General features: G+C 37.5%; 1 protein-coding gene across 18 annotated transcripts in view; it reads right to left on the minus strand.

Annotated features, from left to right (window-relative positions):
- Positions 1-27,182, minus strand: part of SUPT3H (SPT3 homolog, SAGA and STAGA complex component) — a 398,481-nt gene that overhangs the window by 110,911 nt on the left and 260,388 nt on the right. For all 18 annotated transcript variants that reach the window (XR_011251087.1, XR_011251092.1, XR_011251091.1 and 15 more), the window contains 2 exons: positions 25,635-25,725; positions 20,687-20,826 (listed from right to left, as the gene is read on the minus strand). Coding sequence is in view for 12 of the 18 variants with exons in the window: in XM_069562681.1 (XP_069418782.1) it covers positions 20,687-20,826; positions 25,635-25,725 (231 nt within the window). In the remaining 6 variants the exon portion in view is untranslated. The remainder of the gene's footprint in view (positions 1-20,686; positions 20,827-25,634; positions 25,726-27,182) is intronic.

Genomic DNA, 27,182 nt, shown 5'->3' on the forward strand with positions numbered 1-27,182 from the left:
GTCCAGAACGTTTTAACCCCATATCATTGTCCGGCTTGCTCCCTCAATTCCTTCGGTCTCTGTTCCAAAGTCACTTTATACAAACTGTCTATGGCCACTTAATACAAAATAGCAGCTCCCTCAGGTCACTCTCTGTCCATTACTATGCTTCATGTTTCTTCCTAGCTCTTACTACCATCTGCCACAGTAATACTACTCTCTTATTTTCTTGTCTATTTCTTTCCAACTAGAATGTGAGGTACCTGATGGCAGAGATGATGTCTACTTAACTCAGTACTAAGTTCCCAGTTTCTACAGAGCTTAACATACGGTAGTGTTTCATAAATATTGGTGGAACAAACCCATATATACTTTTTTTCTATATTCTTTTATAATTATTAAAAAAAAATTTGGCTGTGCCATGAAGCATGTGGGATCTTAGTTCCCCAAACCAGGAATGGAACCTGAGCCCCTTGCAGTGAAGATGTGGAGTCTTAACCACTGGACTGCCAGGGAAGTTCCTTTCTACAGTCTTTATAGAGAAAAGTTAATACTAAGGCAAGGGTTCTCAGTCTTGGTAGTACTGACATTTTGAGCTGAGTAATTCTTTGTTGTGAGTCTTTTCTGTGCCCTGAAGGATGTTTAGCAGCATCCTTGACCTCTACCCACTAGATGCTGATACCATCTGCCCACCACTTTGTGGGCTGTGAAAACGAAAACCCAAACATTGCCAAGCGTCCCGCTGGGAGCAAAATCACACCAGCTGAGGACCACTAGTCTAAGGGGAAGGGGACTAACACTGGTTGACTCACTACTATGTGTGTGTGGGTGTCACCCTTGGTCTTTTCATTATCTCTTTTAATTTTTCCAATAATCTCAATGGGCAGATACGATTCCTGTTTTTAAAATGAAGCATCTATGATCAGATACATTAGGTAACCTCATCTAAGTTTGCTAAGCAGGTAAGAGGCGTGTACATTCTGAAGCCAGGTGTGTCTTATCCCAAAGTCTATGCTGATTTTTTTCCTACCTTAAAAGAATTTTTTAATTGGAGTATGGCTGCATTACAAAGTTGTATTATGTCTGCTGTGCAGCAAAGTGCATCAGTTATACTAATGCACGAATTCCCTCATTTTGGGATTTCGTTCTGATTTAGGTTACCACAGAGCTCCGAGTAGAGTTTCCTGAGCTATATGGTAGGTTCTCATTAGTTGTCTCTTTTATATATACCAATAATTGGATTATAGGCTTTTAGTATTTGCTCTGTTCCGTAAATTTGGTCCTCCTCTTTGGGGGGTTTCAGTATATAGCTGCAGGAATTTCTCTGACTGACTTCTATGCTTGTCACTTTCTCTTAAATCCTTTTCACCTCTTTCTTCATTTCTTTTAGAATTCTGACATTTCCACCTTTTAATATTCTATTCCTGTCAGGATAGTATTTTTACTCTGAAGCCTCAGTAATGAAACTGCTAAAGCAGAGGTGACAGAGGGGAGGGAAGGAGTCTGAAGAGTCAAGTTGCTTTCTCCTCTACAAGGTATGTTTCAATCAAACACCAGAACCGCAGGGCAGAACTTGGAAAGCATGGGGCTCTCCCATGCTGCCTGCCCTTCAAGGGACAAGCACTGTGCCTCCACCCTATGGTTTCAAAACAGGGGCCACACCATGCCTGGGACTCACAGGATGACCACGATACTAAAGGAACAACTCACCCCACACATCAGTCAGTGACCTTTTAAAAATGTAATCATGTTGTCGTTTCTATCTAACTCCTCTTTAGTTCTGACATCAATGTGAGGTACTGCATGCTAAGACACTTCATTCATGTCTGACTCTTTGTGACCCTGTGGACAGCAGCCCATTAGGCTCCTCTGTTCATGGGATTCCCCAGGCAAAAATACTGGAGTGGATTACCATGCCCTCCTCCAGGGGATCTTCCTGACCCAGAAACCAAACCCGAGTCTCCTGTGTCTCCTGGATTAGCAGGTGGGTCCTTTACCACTAGCGCTCTGTTGGAAAAACAGCAGGCTTACTTGTGAGGATAGACAACATAGAGCTCCTAAAGCAAGGACCAGGATAAATGCTGCTCCTTTCAATCCTTCTGAACAAACACACCAGGACCTACCCTTGCCCCTCATCACTTCTCCCTACTGCAAAGCTACACTATTGCTGCCAGAAACAGCAGAGATAACTGGCTCAGTGGTGGATCAGAATAACCAGTTCACAGTCTCTGCTTCCTACAATTTATGCTGATGCTTTCAATCTCTTAGTTTATAAAATAATTTAAAATTTGGCATTTCATATAGTAAATCTTAAGTACTCTAGCTAAGAAGGTATTCTAATAAAATGGTTAAAATTTTCATTTAGTAATTTTCATCTGAAGGAAAACAGTGCTGTACGAAACTGATAAATAGGGGTGTAAAAAAACAGGTATAACAATAAATTTGAATCACACATGCTTTAAAAAAATTCAAAAGAAGAAACTATGAAAAGAGGAATAATGAAGTCTATTAGGCACCAGTGAAGAAACGAAGTCATCAGCCTAGGAAAAATTCTCAAGGGACTATGTGACAGAAGGAAAAACAGGCTTTTACAACTGGACGCCATCTGAGTTAAGATTAGCAACAAGACAAACCAAATTAAGTTGTTTATTTCCCTAAAGAGAATGCTCTTAACCATTTTCAAGCTGACGTTTCTTTTCTCATAATTGGCTGAGCTGTTTTCATGAGTCAGAAATGAGCAAGTTCATCAACAGAAATCTGCCACAAAGACTGATGTAGCTGCAAGCATGAGTTAACCCCAAACAAAAAGAAGAAAAGGATTTCCTGACGATGCCAAGGTTTAATCACTGAAAAAACCCAGAAACAGACTTGACCAAATATGACTCTGATGAGAATTCAAGGGCATTTTGGCTATCCCAACTGCTTTGGTTTCAAACATAATAAAAGAAAAATTCTTAAATTATTAACAGGAAAAAGCAGAAATATCTACACATTCAAAAAATTGTCTATTTTTACTTCTACCTTAAAAACACTTACCTAATTAAAAACAATTAAACAAAAACAGAAATAACTTTAAATAACTTTAAAATAATTGCAGGTTCAAAATCTTGGAAAGATAGAGTCCCGTAGGGCCTTATCTTCTGAAGAAGCCTTGGATGTACTTAAATTAGTATTTTAAGCAGCCTGAAAACTATGATAGCCTCTTGGGCTTCAAAGAATGCAGAACAGCAAAATCCCCTAGAATCATAAATGTAAAACCTGTAATTATGGTTATTTAACAAAATGGTTTCTATTAAGATATTTGATGATGAAATTCCCATCCTCAGATGTTGGTGCCCAAATTTTAATCAGCCTTTACTCATGAGTAAATGTATCGTAACTGTTATTTGATTAAATGTCAGTGGCCATTAGGCTGGGTTTTTCAGAAAGAAGGCTTAACGAAGGCATGCCACAGAGGGTGTGGAACGGATTACAAAGGAAGGAAGAAAGGAGAATTGTTTTGGTAACTGGTGATGTTTAGTAGTGCTTTACCTTACGTGAAGTAACCACAAAGACTTTAAGAAGTAAAGATAACCTTGGCAGCAAGAAGAACGGGAAGACCAGAGGTGGTAAAACGGTGATGTCAAGTAAGGGAGACTCAGCCCAGAAGAGCACCAGTTTTGAGTTTTATGTGTATTGCTTTACTTGTTGATTCTCCTGACAACCGTCCGGGGTCAGAAGGTCAGCTATTATTACCATCTCCATTTGACCCATGAAGACACTGATGTCACTGAACCTCTGTGGCTTCGAAAAAAAAAAAAAACAAACCCAACTAACTTCATATTTTGAAATTATTTTAATTTACAGAAAACTTACAAAAACAGGACAGAAAGTTCCTGTGTACTTTTCCCCCAGCCTCACCAGCCCAAAGACTCCTTGTCCCTTCTGATCTCAGAAGCCAAGTGGGGTTAGGGTGCGTTCACTACTTGGATGACAGTGTTGTGGCTTTTCCTTAAGGTAAAGGCATACTGCTAGGGAGTTAAGACTCTTTCTTCAAAACCAGGACTTTTTCCACTATGATACTGATTGCTAGAACAAAACTTGTCCCTCAAACATTTTCTGTCCAAATATGGATAGAATTCTCCAAGTAAATTTTACCCAAGTAACATTACCCAAAGAATGCAACTGGACATTAGTGCCGCTCCAACTTGAGCTCTGTGTAGCTTTGAGAAGACTTAGAAAAAAAGCCTTCTAATGCGAGCAAGACATTTAACAAGATACAAGGGGACAAATGTTATGGAACTGTCTCGTATAGTCCCTTCTGAAGATACATGCTACATTTCTAGAGTCATTCTACTGGGTGAGAGCAGGCACTGTCAGAAAATAGCCCAATAATTTGATCTTTCATATGTGTTGCAAACTCTTTGACTGGCTCTGTCTCCGGTCACTGTGAAAGGAAGACTGTACCTAAACTATATTCCATTTGTATGCATGTGCACAGGAACTTAGCCTTATTGCACATTTTTATAAAGATTTTGTCAAAGACAGATACTGTTTTTTAGACACACATGTGCTGGGCACTGAACTAGGTACGTTACATGTGTTTTCACAAATCCTCCTCAACAGTTCTAAGATGTGGCTTCAGTTAAGGAATCTGAGAGTCAGAAACATTAAGCAACTCGCCTAGGATACTAACAAAGATACCTAGGACAAGAGAAGGCATGGAACCGTGACTTGAGTACCAAGGTCTGTCTGACCTCAAAGCTGCTGCTCTGGTCGTAATACCATGCAGTATGAAGAGAATCTCAGAAGAAAGACAGGTGCACTGCAAACAGCTCGGTGAAAGATTTTTTAAAACACTGTCATTCTGTGATAAAGGCTTTTTACTCGTTGGTGATGACTGACATCACTGACTCAGAAAATGATGTCAAGGAAACAAACACATTGATAAGCACTTTGAGAATAAATTGTGTGTGTGTGTGTGTGTGTGTGTGTGTGTGTGTTTAGTTTGTAGATTTTAAGTGGGAAACATACTACAGTGACCTAAGCATGTTCTCATCTGTCTTGGAAGGTCAACCCTTTTCCAAAGAGTAAGAAGCAACAAGAAAGCTCAGGGTGAAGGTGAGGTCGGGAGAGCAGAATTTAATTAGCTGGTCAGAGAAGTCCAATAACCCTGATGGTTAGGGGGCAACAAGTTTCATAACCAGGTTGCCCAAATGTTAGAGGTGAATTAAAAACACAACCAACAACACATAGACAATGTTGAAATGAAAGATGACAATCCACACAATGAAAATATGACCTTAACAAAACAATATATTAAGGTTCTTCATAGGACAAAAGTAATCCTCTAGAGTTGTTTATATGGTTGCTTTCTTGGTACATTTACAATATGATGAAATAAACAGTCTGATTTGTATATAATTTTTTTTAACTTTATTGAAGTATATGGCCAATTTACAATGTTGATTTCTTCTGTACAGCAAAGTGACACAGTTTAAAAACATGTATATACACATACACATTCTTTTCCAGTATACTGTGTCACAGGATATTGAATACAGTTCCCTATGCTGTATGGTTGGACCTTGTTGTTCATAAATTTTTTATGGGGGGGTTCCCTGGTGACTCAGTGGTAAAAAATCTGCCTGCCAATGCAGGAGATGTGGGTTTGATCCCTGGGTCGGGAAGATACTCTGGAGAAGGATAAGACAACCCTCTCCAGGTTTCTTGCCTGGGAAATCCCATGGACAGAGAAGCCTGGCAGGCTACAGTGAGGCTGCAAAACAGTCAGACACGACTGAGTGACTAAAGAACAACAATACCAATTTCTAAGTAGTACTCCTATCGTACCACCTCAGGTATCCTGTGAGTATAGCTAAATGAAGCGTGCCTTTGCATAACCTCTTTTGCATAATGTTCTTTAGAGGACGTAGAAAAACACACAGCCCAGATGGTACTTATTTTCTATAGCACAGTATTTTAATTTCTTAAGTAGCAGGATGGATATTTTGATTAACAAACAAAAAATATAAAATCAAATCCTTTCCCATATTTTCCTCTGGAATTTAAGCAGCAGGAAACATAGTACTAAATGTTGAATGACCTCTTCGACCTTCTGATGTTGGTAAGTTTTGATAAACAAAACTGTAATTAACATAAGACTTATGCCGAAACACTTTTGTCATGGTGTTAAAGTATTAACACTCATCGCATGGCTATGGCAATTCTTCGAAAATCACCGGCCACATGACAGAATATTCCTTCAATATGAAAAACAGATTTAATCACTTTCTAGAAGTATATTCTCAATTTTATCAAAGTCTCATTCACAGGTACTACTAGCTAAGTGTTTTTGGCTGAATATAATACAATTACAAATTATAGATGTTTAAACAAGACAGAAATTTATTTTTCCTCACATAAGTGAATTCTAGAGACAAGTAATTCAGGCTTAACATAACGGCTTGCTGATGCTGTGAGAGCCCCAGTTACTTCCAACATTGGCTCTGACATTTTCAAGCTGTAGCTTTTTATTTTTTTCCATGCTTTAAAAGTTATTTATTTACATATTTATGCATTCAGTCATTCGTACATTCATTTCCCACTACCTCATCCCTGCTTCACTGAGATATAATTGATGTATAAAATTGTGCAGGCTTTAGCTTTATCTTCATGATATAGAATAACCCCCGAAACTCCAGATAATCACATCTGGATCAAGTAATCAAACATAGGAAGATAAGAAAAGAGGTATACCTCTCTGCCCCTTCTATTTAAGAAAACCAAGAGAAGTCCAAATAGAAATTTATGCTTACATTTCACTGGCCACAGCCCAACGGTATGACCCAACCTAGCTGCAAAGTAAGAAGAGGGGTGTGGTACTCTGGATGCCAACAGCTACAAACCAGGTCCATAAAGGAGGATGGATACAGCACGGTGAGCAGCTGTATATACTACCGTGCTGGTGTATATAGTTATTACACATTTATGTGATCTATTATATTGATTTCTAGACCTGATTTTTAGCAGTCATAGTGGCCATGAATGAGCTTAAGAGTCAGTATTCTCTCTCATCACAATACTCACCAACATTTTTTTTAATGCAATTTATATATTTTTCTAACTTCAGGGAATGCTTTTGAGGACAACATGGAGTCAAACAAATAACTAATAATATTATCTTAACTCCAAAAAGACTGAGATACTCCATTTTAAAAAGAAATAGATTTACTTGCATTTATCTATTTGCACATGACAGATAGCATAAAACAAGTCAAATGCAGGTGAATGACTTAACAAGGGGCTTGACGAATGATTCACTACAATGGATGCTTCTTCAATACCTACCATTTTTAATCTATACATTCTACATAAATGTTGACTGGCAGGATAAGGACATTGCTTTTTTACCTGTCCTGTCCTAACAATTTACTAGAATCTTAGCTACAGCCAATGAAAAGCCATCCATCTCAAACTTCATCAATGAGAGAAAAGACAACTGAAGCAGACTTGGGGGTGGGATGATGGCTGAAGTGACCTTGAGAACAATGAAACTTGAAAGTAATAAAGACTATCTTGAGAGACGGATATAAGCAAATGTAGGATGGATTTTAATGAAGACACTTCGCATCTTAATGAAAAACTTAAAATTGAAAAAAAAATAGTGCATACTTCTTAGAAGTTCTCCATTTATGCAGTTTTATTTTGATGATAAAGATATAAACAGAAAGCAAATAAGACAACATTCGAGGAGGTGTATTTGAAAAGGAATGGATAGGGTATATTATAGGGTTAATACAATTCCAATCCAATCTCTATATCCGCTAAATCAGTAATTTTGAGTGGTAACAGCTTTTAATCATAATCTAAAGCTCTGATATATCTTCTTATATGACCCTGAGATACATTCTATTCCATCAGAAAAATTCTAGAGTGGCCAGAGAAGAGAATGCTGACCCATGAATCAGAAGACTTGTATTCCAGGTCTTGTTTTGTCTCGAACACAACATGGAAATCTCCAGGTTAAGCTGCTTCATCTCACTGTGACTGAGTTCTGTCTCCTCTGTATTGTGCTGATGTTCTGTAATTCCATGTGTATCCTGTACCTTAGTGAAGTCCTGAAATCTTTAGAAATACTTCAGAGCTATAGATTCTAAGATTTAAGAGATCAGACAACCTGTGCAACTCCATACTAGAAAATAGCCTCAGTGTATTTGCAGTGATTCTAATATAGAAGAAACATCACTGGAAGAAACCAAGAGGTTCCTAACTCCTGGGAGATAGCCAGGCATTTCAAAACGGAAAACGTGTGTGAAGTCACTTCTCCTGCAGCACTGATATAGCTATTTATGGCATCAACTTTTGTTATGCCTCCCTTGACTCAAACAGAAGGGCAATGGACTTAGGAAACCAGCAGGTCTTGTGATATGGATAGTTGAAGAGAGACTGTGACATTCATAATGATCTGTACTTTCATTATAGATGGAGACAAGAAAAGAATTCAAGGTACATCTTTTCAGGGAAGTTAAAGGTTAGGAAGATCACTACCACTATGGCTTCAAATACCTCCCCCTCAAGATGCTCCTTACTGTAGTGAATTAGGTCTAATACAAGAAACCTAAGGTGTACTCATGAAATTTGCAAAAAGTACAAACCACTATGCAAGTCACGTGGAATTCATATGCCTAGTAAATTAAAGAAAAAAATAAGTACACAGTGAAAGCTATTAGTTCTTTTAAGAAAAGTATGTATAAAAGACTATAATATTCAAAAATATACACATGTTCCAGCTGGTTTTAGAAAAGGCAGAGGAACCAGAGATCAAATTGCCAACATCCACTGGATCATGGAAAAAGCAAGAGAGTTCCAGAAAAACATCTATTTCTGCTTTATTGACTATGCCAAAGCCTTTGACTGTGTGGATCACAACAAACTGTGGAAAATTCTGAAAGAGATGGGCATACCAGACCATCTGACCTGCCTCTTGAGAAACCTGTATGCAGGTCAGGAAGCAACAGTCAGAACTGGACATGGAACAACAGACTGGTTCCAAATAGGAAAAGGAGTACGTCAAGGCTGTATACTGTCACCCTGCTTATTTAACTTCTATGCAGAGTACATCATGAGAAACATTGGGCTGGAAGAAGCACAAACTGGAATCAAGATTGCCAGGAGAAATATCAATCACCTCAGATATGCAGATAACACCACCCTTATGGCAGAAAGTGAAGAGGAACTAAAATGCCTCTTGATGAAAGTGAAAGTGGAGAGTGAGAAAGTCGGTTTAAAGCTCAACATTCAGAAAACAAAGATCATGGCATCTGGTCCCATCACTTCATGGGAAATAGATGGGGAAACAGTGGAAACAGTGTCAGACTTTATTTTGGGGGGCTCCAAAATCACTGCAGATGGTGACTGCAGGCATGGAATTAAAAGACACTTACTCCTTGGAAGAAAAGTTATGACCAATCTAGATAGCATATTCAAAAGCAGAGACATTACTTTGCCGACTAAGGTCCGTCTAGTCAAGGCTATGGTTTTTCCTGTGGTCATGTATGGATGTGAGAGTTGGACTGTGAAGAAAGCTAAGCGCCGAAGAATTGATGCTTTTGAACTGTGGTGTTGGAGAAGACTCTTGAGAGTCCCTCCCTTGGACTGCAAGGAGGTCCAACCAGTCCATTCTGAAGGAGATCAGCCCTGGGATTTCTTTGGAAGGACTGATGCTAAAGCTGAAACTCCAGTACTTTGGCCACCTCATGTGAAGAGTTGACTCACTGGAAAAGACTCTGATGCTGGGAGGGATTAGGGGCAGGAGGAGAAGGGGACGACAGAGGATAAGATGGCTGGATATCATCATTGACTCGATGGACGTGAGTCTGAGTGAACTTCGGGAGTTGGTGATGGACAGGGAGGCCTGGCGTGCTGCGATTCATGGGGTCGCAAAGAGTCGGACACGACTGAGCGACTGAACTGAACTGATACACGTGTTCTTTGAAAATAAGAACAACATTTTCAAATGGGTATCTGATCACATAAACAGATGAGCATAAAGGGAAACCCCGTGATCAAATAAATTAGTGTAGTGTGACACTTTTTCCTTGTACTAGTCTATACAGCGTCGCTTGTTATATTAAACTGGACACTCTATGAGAAAGGTCATTGATAATTTGATTATAAGGAAATAAAAGTGAGGCTTCAAAAATGTAGGCAAATACAATGGACATGTTTTAAACTTCCTTTAAGAAAGTTAATGTTTCCTTCCCAACACTAACAAAGGCAGTAGATGCTTTCTGTAGACAGGGAATGTGAATATGCCTTTGCATATTCCTTAAGAGAAGCATATCCTTTACCATTAACTGAAGAAAGAATAAAATCCCTACCAAGTCCTTATTAAAAAGAAGTCAGAGTTGGTATGTCTGTGACAGTTTAAAGAGCATATTATGTGGGAAAACAAAATAAACATTTAACCTGGCCAATGAAAATGGTTTTGGAGTTTCAACATTTGGCAGACAGGTGGAATTAAATTCAAGTCAAGTATTCAGAGAAACTAATATAGTATTTAAATATTTGCTTAAGTAATATAGTATTTAAAATAACATATTTGAAGAAATGTTTTTGTTGAAATGTTTTACAGTTTTAAGTGAGGATATTTTTAAGAGAAAAGGCTTGACTAAAGAATATTTTACTTTCTTTGTCATTCTGGGAACTTTAGTGGGATTTTTATATTTACTCTTTTATTAGCCATGTTCTTTTAAGTCCAAGATAACTGGAGAGTATTCCTTGTAGCTTTTAAAAGGAAATTAGATTTAGGTTAAAATTATACAATCATTTTTGAAGGAAGACACTGAGAGTCTCAAAGTTGGATCTAGCGGATGTGTGTGCAGGCTAGAAATGATGAGTGGACGAGTGGAGGGCTGCCTGGAGGTAGTGAGCGTCCACGGCACTGGCTGCCTCCATTGCTGCAAGGTTGCCCTACAGGCCTCCACAGCTGAGTGGCTACTGTGCGGCCCTGCATTCCAGCCATGTGGCCAGCTACCCGCCTGGTCACCCAAAACAAACCAGGTCAATCAGAGGCCATGTACTGAGATTTGAGATTCCTATACCAGAGGGTTGGGTCTGCCTCTCTCCAGGTGAAAAAGCTAACTTGGGAGCACATGCTCACAGAGCGTTACCCAGGCGGTAAAAAATGTCAATCAACTTGAAAAGAAAAATGAAGCCTGTGCAGAGAGAGAAGCAGGAGATCAGAAGGTGTGAAAAGAACGCTGATTTCGTTGGTACCTGCTTCGCAGTTCCTGAGGCCCAGCTATATTTCCTTTGTTGGGTTGCTTAGAAGATACAGATACTCTCACGACAAAATTTGTCTGTATGCAGAGCTCAACATTTTTCTAAACAACATATCATATGGGTTATAAGTGAATTTATAAATTTAGCTTGTCATTGCTTGCCTCTGAATGAATCCATGGTGTCTATACACTCTGTACACCAATTACAGAAAGAAGAGTGGCAACTCTTATTGACATGTAACTCCCAGAATAACTTTGTACTGTCATCTTGAAAAAAAAAAAAGGATCTCTTTGCTGTGCGTAACCAACACTTCTTTTATTTAATAGCACAGTAAATTAATATACATCTTTAATTTACCACCAGAACATTGCCAGCAGCTTGGACATAAATTATGTAAAGTCTTGAATGGAATCATTAAGTCCTTTACTCAGTAGGGAGTATGATCATCCTAAATAACCTTATAAAAACAACTTAGGTGGAGGTGCCAAAATTTTTTACTGGCCTCTGATACTAGTAGTTTTGTTACCAGAGAAAACAAGCTGGATAAAACAGTTTCTAGAGATGCGAAGCAGTTCTATTGTACTGAAAATTTGTGAATACGTAAAACTTAACTTTTAAAACTAAAATACAAAATCCTCCAACTTAAATCCTAAAAGTGTGTTCTGAATTCAGGCTGCACCTTCTCATAGAAATATTGTTTTAAATGGTGCATAGGTTCTGAAGTAATCTTATAAAAACCTCTTTAACCCATATGTATCTGGACTGTATCCAGTTTATGGAAGGATCAGAAGAGGCATAATTAATTAAGAGAATTTGGTCCTTGTCCAGAATTATGCAAAATTATAAAAACACAAAGCTGACATCTTATTTTATTTCTGAAACATCAACCTCCTAGAATATCTCTCTTGAATCTTCTCTTTCCCAAAGAAATAGAACATAGCATATCACGTAATGTTCTCTACCCTTAAATTTCTCTAAAATTCAAGGGGTAAATACCTTTACCCCTCGCTGACCAACAGTCTTTAAAGAAATCCCTTTTCAGCAGATGATTAAGAGGTAAGCAATGTAATTCACATCAATATGTAAATAACCAAGTGTCCTTGGCCCTGCAAGTATTTTTAAACATTTTGAAAGAAGAAACAGTGCTCTCTCATATCAACCATGGTTTTGAAAATCATGGATTTAAGATAATAAAGGTTCACATTTGTAAAACAAATATGATAAATCTCTTATCTTTTAAAATATGTGATTTTTTTCGGCCATTACCTGAAATAGCCAAAGAAAAGCAAAAGTAAAGCAAATAAGCTTCTTTGCCTTGAAGCTCGGGAGGCTAGTAACCATATACAACTCAAGGAACTGCTTCCAGACCAATTTTTCCAAGGTGGAAGAAATAGGACACTTTTCTATTTTCCTTTTCCAGAATAGTGCTTGCACCCATGAGTTTTCCTTCCTAGCATTTTTACCTTTTAACTGTGATCTTCAGCAAGTGCTTTAGGGTCGTCATTTGCAAACAGAGGATAATAACAGAACTGATCCCAAGGGCAGACATGAGCTGATGTCTGTGTCAAGGTTTAGAACACTGTGTGGTGTGTACTAAGTCTACACAGGATTCTGTAGTTATCACTACTATATCTGTTTCTCTGGTATATTACATGTTTTGTCAAGGAAACAACTGTATTGGGAATACCATGTCCCCACGATCTAGTACAGGGGCTGGCACACACACGAAATAAAAAAATGCTACTTCATTTTTAAGGGCCATAAACTGAGATGTACAGATTTATGCTTCCTCAGAATTTAAAAATAACCACTGAAAGAATTACGTACAGGTTAACTCTGAAATTACAAATAAAAAAGAATTAATGAGAACAGGTGAGGAAGCAAAAAACTGAGGAGGAATAAAAAAAGATACAAATGCATGTGCTATGTAAATAAGGGTAATATCATCAATTGAAAGAAATTAAGGGGAAAAATATTAATATACTGTTAAAGACAACTATACCAAACTAACTGGTTCAGAAAGACTAACATTAAAGACAGGCAAAGTTGTAACAAACTTAGGTGTTCACTGGAACAAGAGACCCAGACCTGGACATGCTGAAGGATCTATCAACAAGATGTGATAGAGCAAATGTGGAGAGGCAAGATTTCCATGCCACAAGAAATTAAACAGTAACTTAAAAGGCATCTTCAAATTCAAACTATTTTCTAAGTAGAAATCAGCCAATAACTAACAGAACTGTCCAGAGAAGTTATTTAATGGATCAGAGAAGTGAACAAGTATATGTTATTATTTGAAGATGCTAAATTGTAAAATCTTATAATAGCAAATACACAAGAAGTGCATAGCATTTATTGCCAAATGTTCTGAACTGACAACTAGAGGGAATGAACCAGTGGTCACAGATGGTATTGGTTCATCTGAAAAAAAAAATCTGTTCATTAAAATTAAAACTGATGCTCAGGATCAGCCTGTAGACATATCTGAACACTGCAGGTAAATATTGAAGCAGTGTGGTTAGGAGAACTTCTACAGCTAGAGCTGTGGAAAAGCCACTACTCTAAATTAAACAGGAAATTATTCAAACAATGAAAACTATTTGCAACTGGAAGGCACCTTAAAAGGTGTGTTGAAGAATTCCTGGTACAAAACCTTCATAAAGGTATACAGCTTTTTTTGTAATCCTATGTAAATGAGAAGAAAAGACTAATTTTATATACCTGGAAACTGCATTCTTTAAGCAGAAGAGAAAAAATTCAGGTTGTCCAAAGGATAGACTAATAATATTTGCATATATCACCTATTAATTCCCCTTATTTGGACAAATAGTTAATGAAAGTTTATAATGTTCAAGCCACTGTGCTGGGTACAGACGATATGAAAGTACAGTATGCCCATGCTCTCAAGGGCCTTACTTAGTAAGTCAAACTAAGCAAAAAACAACTAGTTATAATCTTTCACATACTAAAATATCAGAACTCAGATGCGGCCAGATGGAGAAAGATTAACGGAAGGCAAGAAAAGATGAATGCCTATTTAGGGAACTGCAAGTTCAAGGGGCTCCTTAAATAGTGTGGGGTGGTGATGGCGGTGTGTGTGTTTTTGTGTGTGTGTATACGTGTGTGTTTCGGGAAGTAATATGGGCAAAGAGGAGGAGCAGGAATGGTGGGAGATGAACATGAAAAAGTTTGTTGGGGCCATATTATAAAAGATGCATGAATAATGTGCTAGGGAGTTAAGACTCTTCTACAGAAAACGGAGTCAGGAAGAGCAGAAGCCTGGCAGGATCTGATCTGCCCTTTGAACCAATCCTTAATAAACAGGAGAATTCCCAACAGCCATCCACATGCACCAGATTGCATTGATCACTAAATATTTATAGCTTACTCCAAAATTCTTATTTCTAAATGAGGAATACAATGATCTAAGGGTAAGTCTAATTGCTAATGCAGCTTGATTTGCATGATTTACCATAAGGTGGTGGCAACAATAAGAACTGATCTTAAGGCAGCTCCTTAGCAAGGATGCAAATAAAGGAACAGAAGGAAATTACCTAACCACACAATCAATGATAGTCTAATTCCACTCAATAAATGATGGCACTGAAAAGACAAAACTCTTTCCACAAATACATTTATTTTCATATTTAGAAGGACTGACTTGTTGAGATTAAACCAGTAAAGATAAATAAAAGCCAGGCTACGTAACAAAAATCTGCCCACCTACTGTGGGGAATTCGGGTGAAGGAGAAAGAATAGGGAAACATAATCTACAAAATATTCAGGACAAAAATATTTTGGTTATTACAACAGCCACAATTTGAGAACTATAAACATTAAATGTAAATTAGTGGTAAGTCCTGTGGTGTTCTTAAACTCGATGATATTTTAAAACTCTTCTCTGCCAAGGTGTTTTATAAACAAGCTAGCAGACTGATCTCTAAGGAAACCCTTGAAATGTATCTTTTAAAAGTAAAGGATTTCATTTTCAAAAGGGTAAGGCGAAATTATTTGAGAAAGAAAATATTGATTGATTCTATTAAAAACTTAATTGGACAGTGTCATCAGAGGTGTTAGGAGGAAAATCAAGACTGAACAGTGCAGCCTACAAAGTGCACTTAACAAGACTCAAAGTGTGGTGCAGCAAAGCCGGGGAGATACGGATGGTCGGTTTGCATCACTGCTGTGCATCTTTCCCCCCGGCAAATGATGCTCTGCTTTACTGAAGCTGAAACTTCTGGTGAGGAAGGCGGAAGTGGATGGCCATCACTGTTTCTGTATTTTACTACCAAGGCCAGATTTAAAATACATAACGCTGTCTCCGAAACAAAAGATACCAAAGGACGTCAGATTGCAAGTCCTGATTTGGGTTAAGGGAAATATGACTACTATGAATACTGCTTCAATGCTGTCACTGTGTATTTTGCTCCTTAATAGACTAGGCAGGGAAGATAATTTTTTTTTTTCAATTTCACCCAGACATTAAATAGTAAAAAATCCTCAACGACTCTGAAGGTGGAAGATGATACTTGGAATGTGATACTGAATTTTTTTTATCATCGAGACGGTAGTTGTTTATTTGACTGATTTTGCTCTAAAATTTTTCTACAGTTAAGCTTAATCCAAGAGATTAAGCATCTTAAATGTGAGAGAATGATCAAAACACTGCTACCATCACCCAGCCACTTCTGGTTTCACAGCTGGTACGTGGGGCACTCTGAGCAAAACAGAAGTCTGACTTTACCCTAGTTCACAGCTCATAGTTCACATGGATAAGAAAAGCCTGAATGAATTCTTTGAGGAACATCTGTCAAATCTGATGTATTGACCTACAGGATGATAAGGACGTGGGTAATAGAGTTAGGGAATATTCTATTGTTGTAAGATTTGTAACTTACTCTTCGTGTCATTGATTGAAATATGTCTTCTCCAGATGTTTTACTGCAATGAATATACAGGTCTCTACCATTCCATAGTCAGTGTTAGTCCCTCAGCTGTGTCCAACTCTTTGTGATCCCGTGGACTATAGCCACCAGGCTCCTCTGTCCCTAGGATTCTCCAGGGAAGAATGTTGGAGTGGGTTGCTGTTTCCTTCTCCAGGGGATCTTCCTGACCCAGAGATCAAGCCCAGGTCCTGCACTGCAGGAATATTCTTTACTATCTGAGCCACGAGGGAAGCCCAATAATCAGAAGGTGGGGATAAAAAGTAGTTTGACAGAGCTGGAAATTAGTTTCAGAGTTATATATCATACCAACCTTTGGGTTCTCCTAAAGTCATGTAACGCTCCCTGGTCTGCACTTTCTAGGCCAGAAAAATATACACTAAGTTACATTAATTCTGCTCTGTGCTAGCTAGAATTACCAAAGATTTTGGGGGTATTTCTATTAGTATTCCCCAAAGAACAATTTCACAGAGTATTTTTAGATTATCTGAACAAAAGTTACCTTGACATGAATAAAAAAGACACAGTGATGTGTTCTTTTGATGAATCTCTTTCAGAAACGGATCCTGACTATCACACTATTTTATGTTTCAAAATGGACCCTAGTACTATTATTCTGTTTTGTGTCCTCTTCAACAAACCACACTGAAGCTAGTTGTATAAACTACTCTGAAGTTAATCACAAAATATTTCTTGAAGAAGACATGTGCTTTACTTCAGAGTAAACAAAATTTCAAATAAAACAGCAAGTGAAACAGAATATACATGTCTTCATCACACAACCAATAATCTACTAAGAAGGTTCAAAATTCAAGACCAAATACAGAAATAGCCATAAAAATGCCAATCATTTATTGAGCCTGTATTCCCCTTACCAGTGTACTCAGCTAGCTTTTGATTTGCCAGTTATTACTAAAGGCCTGTGAAGGCAGAAACCATATTTTGTCTTTTTTATAGTTGTAACTTCAGGACCTAGTACAGTGACTGATTTACAAAAGAAGCTCAGACAAATGCTGAATGAATTAAAGAGTGGAAGGACGGATGGATGGATGGTTTGCCTAAATCCAAAGAAAATGATTTCCACTCATTCTAACATGCTATCTCTAAGGGAAAAAATCCCAGAGATTTGAGCAGAGAGTCAAGATTATGACGTACCTCCTCTGCCAATTCTTACACATAATGAGAGGTCCTTTATCCTTAAGGACCTTTGTGTCTGCCTTTTCAGCACCTATTCCTTCTTCTTAAAGCTGCAGGGACTCATGCTTTTACAGAGGTTAACTGCCCCCTCTTTGGAGATGGAGCATATGACTTAGGCTAAGCCAATCAGAGCATGGTCATCCTATCAGTACAATTCAGATGGCACATGAGGTCTTATTCAACTTTCAGTCAGTTTTAAACAATCTTTAAGCTGCCTCAAATTTTATGTATTCCATTCTACTTTCTTTCTAGATTCCAGGATTAGGCCTCTGAGTTAAAAACAAACAATAAACAGTCACTGGGGATTTTCAGCACCCTAAGCTGTTTAAAGGCTGCCCTTTGGTGAGCTCTGAACTTTGGTCCCCTGTTTATTTTACCTTTTTGAGGATTAGTCAGAAAGTAGAGAATTCACTCAATTTTCTTTTTAGTGTTCCTTATTTACACCTCCTTCACAAACCCTAGCAGCTCATTAGACAGGATATTTTACTTGGTTAATGAGTAGGAGCAGCAGGGTCTTAGCTGAGGCTCATATGTGAGGCTCTTATGTGAGTCACCACAGGTCCTTTGTTAAGAAAATACAAAGCTACCTGCAGGCTTTAGTGATCCTTTCTTGGCCTTGGTTGATAGTCACATTTAGTTGATTAGATCTCAGAAGATTGGGATGCAAGAAATAGGATCAACAGTCAAGCGCACCTGGGTCTTTCTGGCGGTGGGTAGAGGGGGTCTGAAAGGTGCTTGGAGGGGAGTTGTATTTATATAACTTGGAGGGGAGTTGTATTTATTATTTCCCTGCTTCTCTTTCCTAGTCTCTCAAATATACTAAAGCAATTCTGAACATTGTTTAATCTACACGATAATTTAAGAGGGATCTTCAGAGGTCATGGGTCATAGATCTCTACTATTCATTCACCAAAGTGTTGGTGATGGGGAAAGATAAATGGAGTATGAGTTAGTTAACTTAATATGATGATGGACTAGCAAGCAGATATAAAAAATGGACATAAAAATTTAGACTTTTAAAAATTTCAAATATATAATACTTAACGAAGCAAATGATGAGTAAAACACAAAGCCAAGCACACACACAAATCAGCTGAAAAGAACAGGAAAGAACTCAGTTTTTCATACGCTTCCTCAATGTTTTGAGAAAAAGCTAGGGTCCCAAGAGAGTTTTTATGTCTATATATTTCTTTTTCTCTTCTCAATTACAGTTAAATGAAACAAAAAAGAAAAAAAACAATAATAAGCTTTGTTGGTAGGTCTATACCATTTTCATACATTCTAGGGGAGAAGGTAGTAAACAAAGTTTCTACAACTGTAAGTGATGCTTAGAGGAAAATTGAATCACTGAGTGATGCCAGGACTGATTACTCTACTGCACTTTAAAAGCCAGGGATTGCAGTCTGTGAGTCCAAAGTGGTTTCATATGGACTGCCACAGTTGTGGTTTACGCTTGAAACTATAACCTGTCAAATTAGAAGCAGGCAAGGACTATGCTCTTAACGGTTCCACTTTCTACTGTCTACAGTTTTGTCTACAAGTTCAGCATTTTTTATCCAGTTTAAGTTCTGTTATTTGGATGAATAGAATCTCAAAACTACTCTTTGTTATTTTGGTTAGAGATTTTAGTTATGATTCAAGGCTTGGAGAAGCTGGCAATCTTAACTTTTCTTGTATAGATGAAGCTGACTTTGACTGCAATTGTTTCTATCAACTATTGATATTTTATTATCCTGGTCACCACTATGCAATATATATTATAACTATAGGGAAGAGAAATTTAAACCGTATGCGCTCCTAAGCTTTTTCTGCCCTACATTTCCAAATATTTGATTCATCTGAACTTGTACCTTACTGACTCATCAGTTTTCCAGGCCTACAGTAGCCTGCTATTATGAGCTTACTGTTACAACATGCTCCATTTCTCTTCTTCTCCTTGATTGTGGAATGCCCTTCTGGGCAATAGACTTGGTTGACAGAGATTTTCCTGTCAAAATTGAAAGAGCTACTTGTTCAATTTCACTAATGTTTTCTGTATAGTCCTTTCTTAATAAATTTTTCTTAATGCCCATTTGTATAATGTAAAAATGTTTAAAAAATAAAGCATAAACAATATTTGCTCTCTGTGTAATACATCATAAGTAAAACCATGCCACTAAACAATCATATCCTGTTTAGGCCATAATGACATCAGAAATATATGTTTATCATCTGCTTTGGACAACTGAGCATGTTTTTTGCCCAAGGCAAAGCTGAACTAAAATCATTTGCAGTTGCCTCAAACCAAGATAACCACACATTTCTAAGGTAATTGATACCTAAGAAGAACACTGCCTTTAGATCACAGCTCATGATCTAAGCATACTAATTCTTGAAAGAAGGCTGTTAAATTTTATAAAGCATGGATGTCTACTGGACTTCCTCCAAAATTTAACATGAAATAATTATATTTTTAGCATGCATAGAGACTATGATAAAGTCAGCACTTAGCACAATCTTTCAGAACTCTGGAATTACCTCTCTTGCCCAATTTAAAGAGAAGGGGAAAAATGGAGGTTTTTTTTTTTGGTTTTTTTTTTTTTTAAAAGCATGTAAAAGCATTATAAGAATGATAAGAATAATGCCTTATATATTGAAAGGCACTCAAATGAAATCAGTCACTACTTTTGTTTTTCCAAAGTATAATATTTAAGGAAACAATTTTATGAATAAATAGCTAGGGTACATAGAAGGCATACAATTTTTCTTATCCATTGTTAAAACATGCCCAGGGAATCCAAGCACTTGTCACTGACATTGCTTTACAGCAATATAAAGCATGTAATTGCCCTGGATACTACCTTAGCCGGTGAGGCCAACCATAGCCTGCAACTACATGCTGGAAAATATAGCTCTTCATACTATATGTCAACACAAAAGAGTAAGAATTAGTTTTGCCCACAAAGATAACTGGACGGTTTGGTACAAAAACTAAGTAAATTATTTAATTATAAACTAGCTTTTATGGAAGAAAATAATATCAGTAAAAGTAAAATCCAGAAGGAAGCTTAGGGAAATCTACTCATATTCAAAGGTGGAAACAAAGAAACAGGGGACTGAAGCAGTTTCCTAAAGTCAGCTATGAAGGCAGAGTTTGACATCCTTCCCAGGACTACTTCACTGCACAATGCTGCTTCAGACATGAAACCACTGATTTGGACAATTCAGACAAACATTTAAAGGACATAAGAATAGAATAATCCAATATTCTACACATTGCAATGGTTCTTCTATTACTCTAACAAGGGAAGCATGTACTATACCTCCATTCTTTCTTGTTTAACTTCATCAATTTCATCATCTTCAAACATTGCCAAGAGTTCTCCTGTTTGGTCAATAGAGTTGAGAAAGTCTTGAGCGATTTTTTGTCTTTTGTTTACATTATTGCTGCCACTCAATTTGTCTTCATGAAGATAAAGGAAGGAAAAACAAAATATTCTTAAATAGGTTTACATCAGTCCTAACCATTGTTAAGTATGGAATACTGCATATAAAATTCAAAATTGGAATTCTCTCAAAATAATCTTCCAAAGGAGAACCCTTATATCCAAAAAAAAGCATAATGTCTTACAGAATTGAATCACCTACTTATGTCATGAATAAGATTGAGAGAATAATACCAAATAATCAATTGCTATAGTATTTATAGATTGATTAAAATTTCTTACCAAAAAAAAAAAAAAAGCCTATCAGATTTGGAAAAAGAATCCTGCTATGGCAAGCCCAATTGAGAAAATAAAAACAAAGACATAAATAAAAGGCATTAGGATTGCAACTTGAAATTAAAAGAAGAAAACACTAGGTACATTACTATGACAATCTATGTAAAATCTATGGGATGAGATTTTACTCTTTTTCTCATAAGAGATAAAACTATCATACTTAAAAGCAAAACAAAACTCTAAGAAGGTTACTGCAAAAAGTCAGGAAGGAATGTAACATACAATACGTAATTAGTACAGTTTAATACACAAAGGTTATCAGTGTGACTTAGTAAGAACTGGATTATTTTTTAATGTGACAAATTATATACTCATATACCAAATAAAGACAACCCTAACATTTTAGAGTGAGAATAAAAACTGTCATTCCCTGCTCCAATACAACTTCGTTATCACCCACCTATGTTGCTACTGTCAAATATACTACATATCTGTATGCTACAGACTCGACAGTACAGTTATATATATTAATACAATTGCTAACACAGTCCTATTTCTATTTACCTACATAATTACATCTATAGATACCCTCTGGGATGTGTGTGTGTATGCATGTGGATTTAATTTCTACTTGTTTCTAGTAATATAATTTCTATTTCTCAATTGGTATTCTCTATTTTGTGAGACACTGTAACCATGCCTTTCTTTCGTTATATTTACAAATGGTTTCCTTAAGTCTTTTGAACGTATTTATCAGTTCAGTTCAGTCACTCAGTCATGTCTGACTCTTTGCAATCCCATGGACTGCAGCATGCCAGACTTCCCTGTCCATCACCAACTCCCGGGGCTTACTCAAACTCATGTCCATCGAGTTGCTGATGCCATCCAACTATCTCATCCTTTGATGTCCCCTTCTCCTCCTGCCTTCAATCTTTCCCAGCATCAGGGTCTTTTCCAATACATCAGTTCCTTGCATCAGGTGGCCAAAGTATTGGAGTTTTTATACTCCAAAAAATTGAATGTATTTATAATAGCTATTTAAAGTTTTCATCTGTGAAGCCCAACATCTGGACCTCCTCAAAGGTACTTTGTCTTATCTGCTTTTTCTTGTCCTTTTTATGGATCATATATATCTGTTTTTTTTGCATGTCTAGTATTTTGTTGTTGTTGCTGTTGATGAAAATGGATATTTTAGGAAATATACTAGAGCAACTCTAGATAATAATTCCCTTTCCATCCTGGGGCTTGTTGTCATCATTTGCTTGTTGTTTTTTGTTTGTTTGTTTGTTTGTTTAGTGACTTGGCTGGACTAGTTCAAATAAGTCTCTTTTTTAGCCTTCAGTGTTGCTCTTCAGATAGCACAGCCTTGAGCATGTGAAGAGCTTACTCCACCACCAGGAATGATTGCGGTTTTTAAGTCAGGTTCTCTTTTGCTGTCACTTTTCTCTCCATTAAGTTTCTGGCTGGTCTGACTCTATTTGTATCATACACAGCTGTTAGCTTCCACTAACTGCTGGCTGAGAGTTCTGCTGTTTCAATAATACTATTGAGCACAAATTGCTCCACAGACTGATCTAAATAATTTGGGTCACTCTGCACAGTCAAGGCTGACCAGCCTGTAAGTTTTGCTCTGACCCCAGGAGAGGGTCTTCTTAGCTACTGCTCTTCTTAGCTACTGCTTTCTTTTGTCAAAACTTTAAGCTGGTGCACTGTTTTCTGTGTTGTTATTAGTATCAGAGTGACCAGCTTCCTCTTATTGGTTCACCACCAGGATCTCCATTGTTTTAAAACACTCTTAGTCAAGACCTTCCAAATGCTCTTTTCCAAAGAGTCAGTCCCTGCAGGAAGAGCTGTAGAGCTCTCTGCTATTAAGGCTCTCTCTTACTGGCTTAATCTCTGCACTTCTGTACTAGAGCTGGAGTTGGGAAGAGCAGTCAGTACTCCAAGAAAGCCTGTCCTGGATCTAAGAGGGGGGACCTCGTTAGAGATTCAGACTCCTGTCTTCAAGGCTTGTCTCTTCTGGTGTGAAGTTTACTCCCTGTGAGCAAGTCAAGATGTGAAGAAAGCAATGGCAACCCACTCCAGTACACTTGCCTGGAAAATCCCATGGACAGAGAAGCCTAATAGGCTGCAGGCCCTGAGGTCACTGAGAGTTGGGCACGACTGAGCGACTTCGCTTTCACTTTTCACTTTCATGCATTAGAGAAGGAAATGGCAACCCACTCCAGTGTTCTTGCCTGGAGAATCCCAGGGACGGGGGAGCCTGGTGGGCTGCCGTCTATGGGTTGCACAGAGTTGGACACGACTGAAGGTGAACTCCGGGAGTTGGTGATGGACAGGGAGGCCTGGCGTGCTGTGACTCATGGGGTCGCAAAGAGTTGGACACGACTGAGCAACTAAACTGAACTGAACTGAAGAGACTTACCAACAGCAGCAGCAAGTCAAGATGGGGCAACCTGAGAGCTTCCCTATTACTAGAGGATGAGTGACAGTCACAGTCCTTGTAGCTGTGCTTGCCTAGCAGTGAAGTTCTGCAACACAGAGCTGAAGAAGACAAGAGAGGCTGACCTCCTGCCCTTCCTGGGGTGAAACTGTCACCCTAGATTAGGGGCTAGAGAAGCAGGGGCCCAGTGTTCTTGGACGCATGTACCCAGAGTAAAGCTTGTATCACTTTGAGCTGGGGCACCAGGGTAGGAAGGGAGGAGAGAGGTGATGAGAGCAGACTGTGGCTCAAAGGCAACAGATTCTCACTGTTCTTAATGAGATTTAGTAGACTGTTTCTGAATATGTTTCTCCATTTGCTGTCTGCCCTTAAGAACAGTTACTAGAGATTTTATTTTTTATTTTATTTATTTATTTTTTTAACTATTATTTTTCTTCATTCTCATGAGTTAAATGTGTTTCTTTGGGCAAAGAGTCTACCACAGTCCTCACTTGGCCATTCCAGAAGACCCACTTCAGTATTAAATGTATTTTACCCGAGTATTTTATTTTATAAATTGTATCAACTACAGTGTACCCTTGAAGAACACAAGTTTGAAACACGTGTATCCACTTAAACCTGGATTTTTTTTTTTCACTAAATGCATACTACATGACTCTAAGTGGTTGGAGAGTATGGGGACACAGAACAGTGTATATGAGGGCCAATTGTAAAGTTTTTGGCAAATTTAACTGTAGAGACAGCTGGCACCCCTAACCTCCATGTTGCTCAAGGGTCAACTGTATTTTAGAAGTTTATATAAGGCACACGAAATTACAAAATTTAAATGATAAAGTGGAGAGGTTTGAAATAAATTGAGGAGGAGAGGGCATCAAACTGACATATGACAGTGTGAGTAAAACTGAATACTAGTCTGAGCTTCTTGGTGTTCAAAGCATCATATTAACAGCCATCATTGATTCAGTGGCAGGAGTGTATCAGGTGCTTCTCATATATCATATTGAACTATAATGGCCAGTAATATAATTTCTGACTTTCAAATGAGAAAAGTGACCCTCAATGATGCTTCTAGAAAGAAAGCAGAGAACCGGGATTAACAGGAATTTAGGTCTGTTTGCTCCAAGTCTGTGTTTTTCATGCTCATCATAAATGAAAGCATTTAAATTCATTTGGAGAACTATTTTGCAGGAGTAAAATTGTATGAGAACTGTAGGAATATGAAATAGACAATACTGATTAAATATCTGATCAGTTTTTTTTTTTTTTTTGACACAGCTATTACTCTTGCGGATCTGTTGAGGATTAATGAAAGTAACTGGTCCTCTTTCAAAGTCAGTTAACTCTTTAGTTGGTTCTGAGCAATTTTCTGGAATTGTCCTTAATACAGTAGAGTTTGTTTAGCTACTTTATCACTAGCAAAGGATACCACTATACAGTGACCATATTCAATACAAAGTAGATGTGTTATTTCTAAAAACACAAACATTTATTTTGATTAGTATTATTTAGTAATTATCTGTTTTCAGCTTATCAGTATTTGATTTTTGCAACATAAATATTTTTTCTAAATATCCTAAAACAGGGAATTAAGTTGGAAAGTCAGCTAAGGAAAAATTCCCACTTTGTGTCAGATTTCTGGTTAGATTTCAAACAGCCCGAAAATAATAACATTAAAATGATGTGACTTTACAGTATAAAATATATCAGATACTTTCTATAATAAATTAACAAAAAACCATATGTGTCAATTTCAAAGATATATTATAATAGTTCAGGCTCCCTACATTCACAACAGAAAAATTATATTTGCTAAAATCAATTATGTTTTAAATTGGCACAATTTTCTCAGTTTCATGATATTTTGAAGTAAAGCAGGTTATTTTATTAAAAGAAGAATTAAAATAACAGATTACTCTGAAGTCACACAATTGGAAAAATCACAAGATTTAAGTACTGACTATATAAATACTTGGACAGTTACTAAACTACATATTTAACAGAAGGACATACATTGAACTCTGATGGGAGTTATCTAAGCTGACTCTGTATAAATGTGTCATCGGCATACAGCTGTCACATAAGTTTTAGTTTAGTGCTTTAAGTTACCTTCCAGAAGATCATCCTCGTCAATGCCTTTGACAATCTTCGATTTGTAGTCTCGGAAAAACATGTATTTTAGCAGTCTTCTAAGTTTTTTCTATTAAAAATATGAAATAAGTAAAGAAGAGACTTAACACCTATATTCATTTTAACGATTAAAAACTACTATGATAACTAAATCCCCTTCATGGATCACAGCCTTGTCGTGGTGAAAGGGCTTGTGTAACTCAATGAAGCCATGCCTTGTAGGGCCATACAAGATGTAGAGGTCACAGTGGAGAGTTCTGACAAAACGTGGTCCACTGGAGGAGGGAATAGCAACCCATTCCAGTATTCTTGCCAAGAGAACCCCATGAACAGTATGAAAAGGCAAAAAGATACGACACCGGGAGATGAGCCTCCCAGGTCGGAAGGTATCCACTATGCTACTGGGGAAGAATGAAGGGCAATTACTAATAGTTCCAGAAAGAATGAAGCAGCTGGGTCAAAGTGGAAATGATGTTCAGTTGTGGATGTGTCTGGGGGTGAAAGTAAAATCTGATGCTATAAAGAAAAGGTCAGGGGAGCATGGTGTGCTGCAGACGATGGGGTTGCAAAGAGTCAGACACAACTTAGTGAATCAACAACAGCAACAAGAACACTGATAACTAAATAGAATAAACTTGTACCCCAGGACCACTGGAAAAATACAGCAATTCTCAGCATAGTACTATGAATATAAAGTTTAGTCATCAAATTCAACATAAAAGCTACAACACAAGCATTTTTAAAAGCACATTTGATTTGAAGGTATTCAGATACTCCAGAATCACAATTAATTTTATTTTATTTTTTGTTGTTGTTGTTAAATTCCTTCTGAAGATTGCGATATCACATTCTCCACAGTAAGCTGACAATACTGTCTTTGTGGAATTTTGTACACCGTCAAGACCAAATTTCATTTTTTAAAATGATTTATAAACACTATACAAAAGTTTGCAACAACTGTTTGAAGAAGTCAAGCACTTTCCTTTTTTATTTATTTTTTTTAATTCCCTGAGAATCTTTTATTTAGAAGAGTTGGCTTATGTTTTATATTTCTGGAAAACATCCTGTAATCTGAGAAACGTATTTTTTATGAAACTCAAAGCTGATGAATGATAGTTGAGGCTTTTTTAGGTTTATTAGAAGACTACAATACCGCTTAACTTTAAAAGTAACTGATGTGTGTGCTCAGTCGCGTCTGACTATTTGCGGCCCCATGGACTGTAGTCTACCAGGCTCCTCTATCCATGAGATTTTCCAGGCAAGAACACAGAACTGGTTGCCAGTTGTATCCTTACACTTAGAGTAGATGATTACTGGGTTCTGGTCTTCAGGTTTAAGATTCCTAATGGCAGCTGAAACATATTTTACAAAGCTCTTTTACATGCATTTTATTTGATATTTTTGATAGCCCTGAGATACAAACATTATCATCTTTTTTTATATATAGGGAAACTGAGGTTCAGGATAGTCTCACAATTAGAACCAAGCAGGGCCAGAAGGAACACATAACCTTTGAACCTCAATCTC

The sequence above is a fragment of the Ovis canadensis genome, chromosome 20 (genome assembly GCF_042477335.2).
Source record: "Ovis canadensis isolate MfBH-ARS-UI-01 breed Bighorn chromosome 20, ARS-UI_OviCan_v2, whole genome shotgun sequence".
In the NCBI taxonomy this organism is placed as follows: domain Eukaryota; kingdom Metazoa; phylum Chordata; class Mammalia; order Artiodactyla; family Bovidae; genus Ovis; species Ovis canadensis.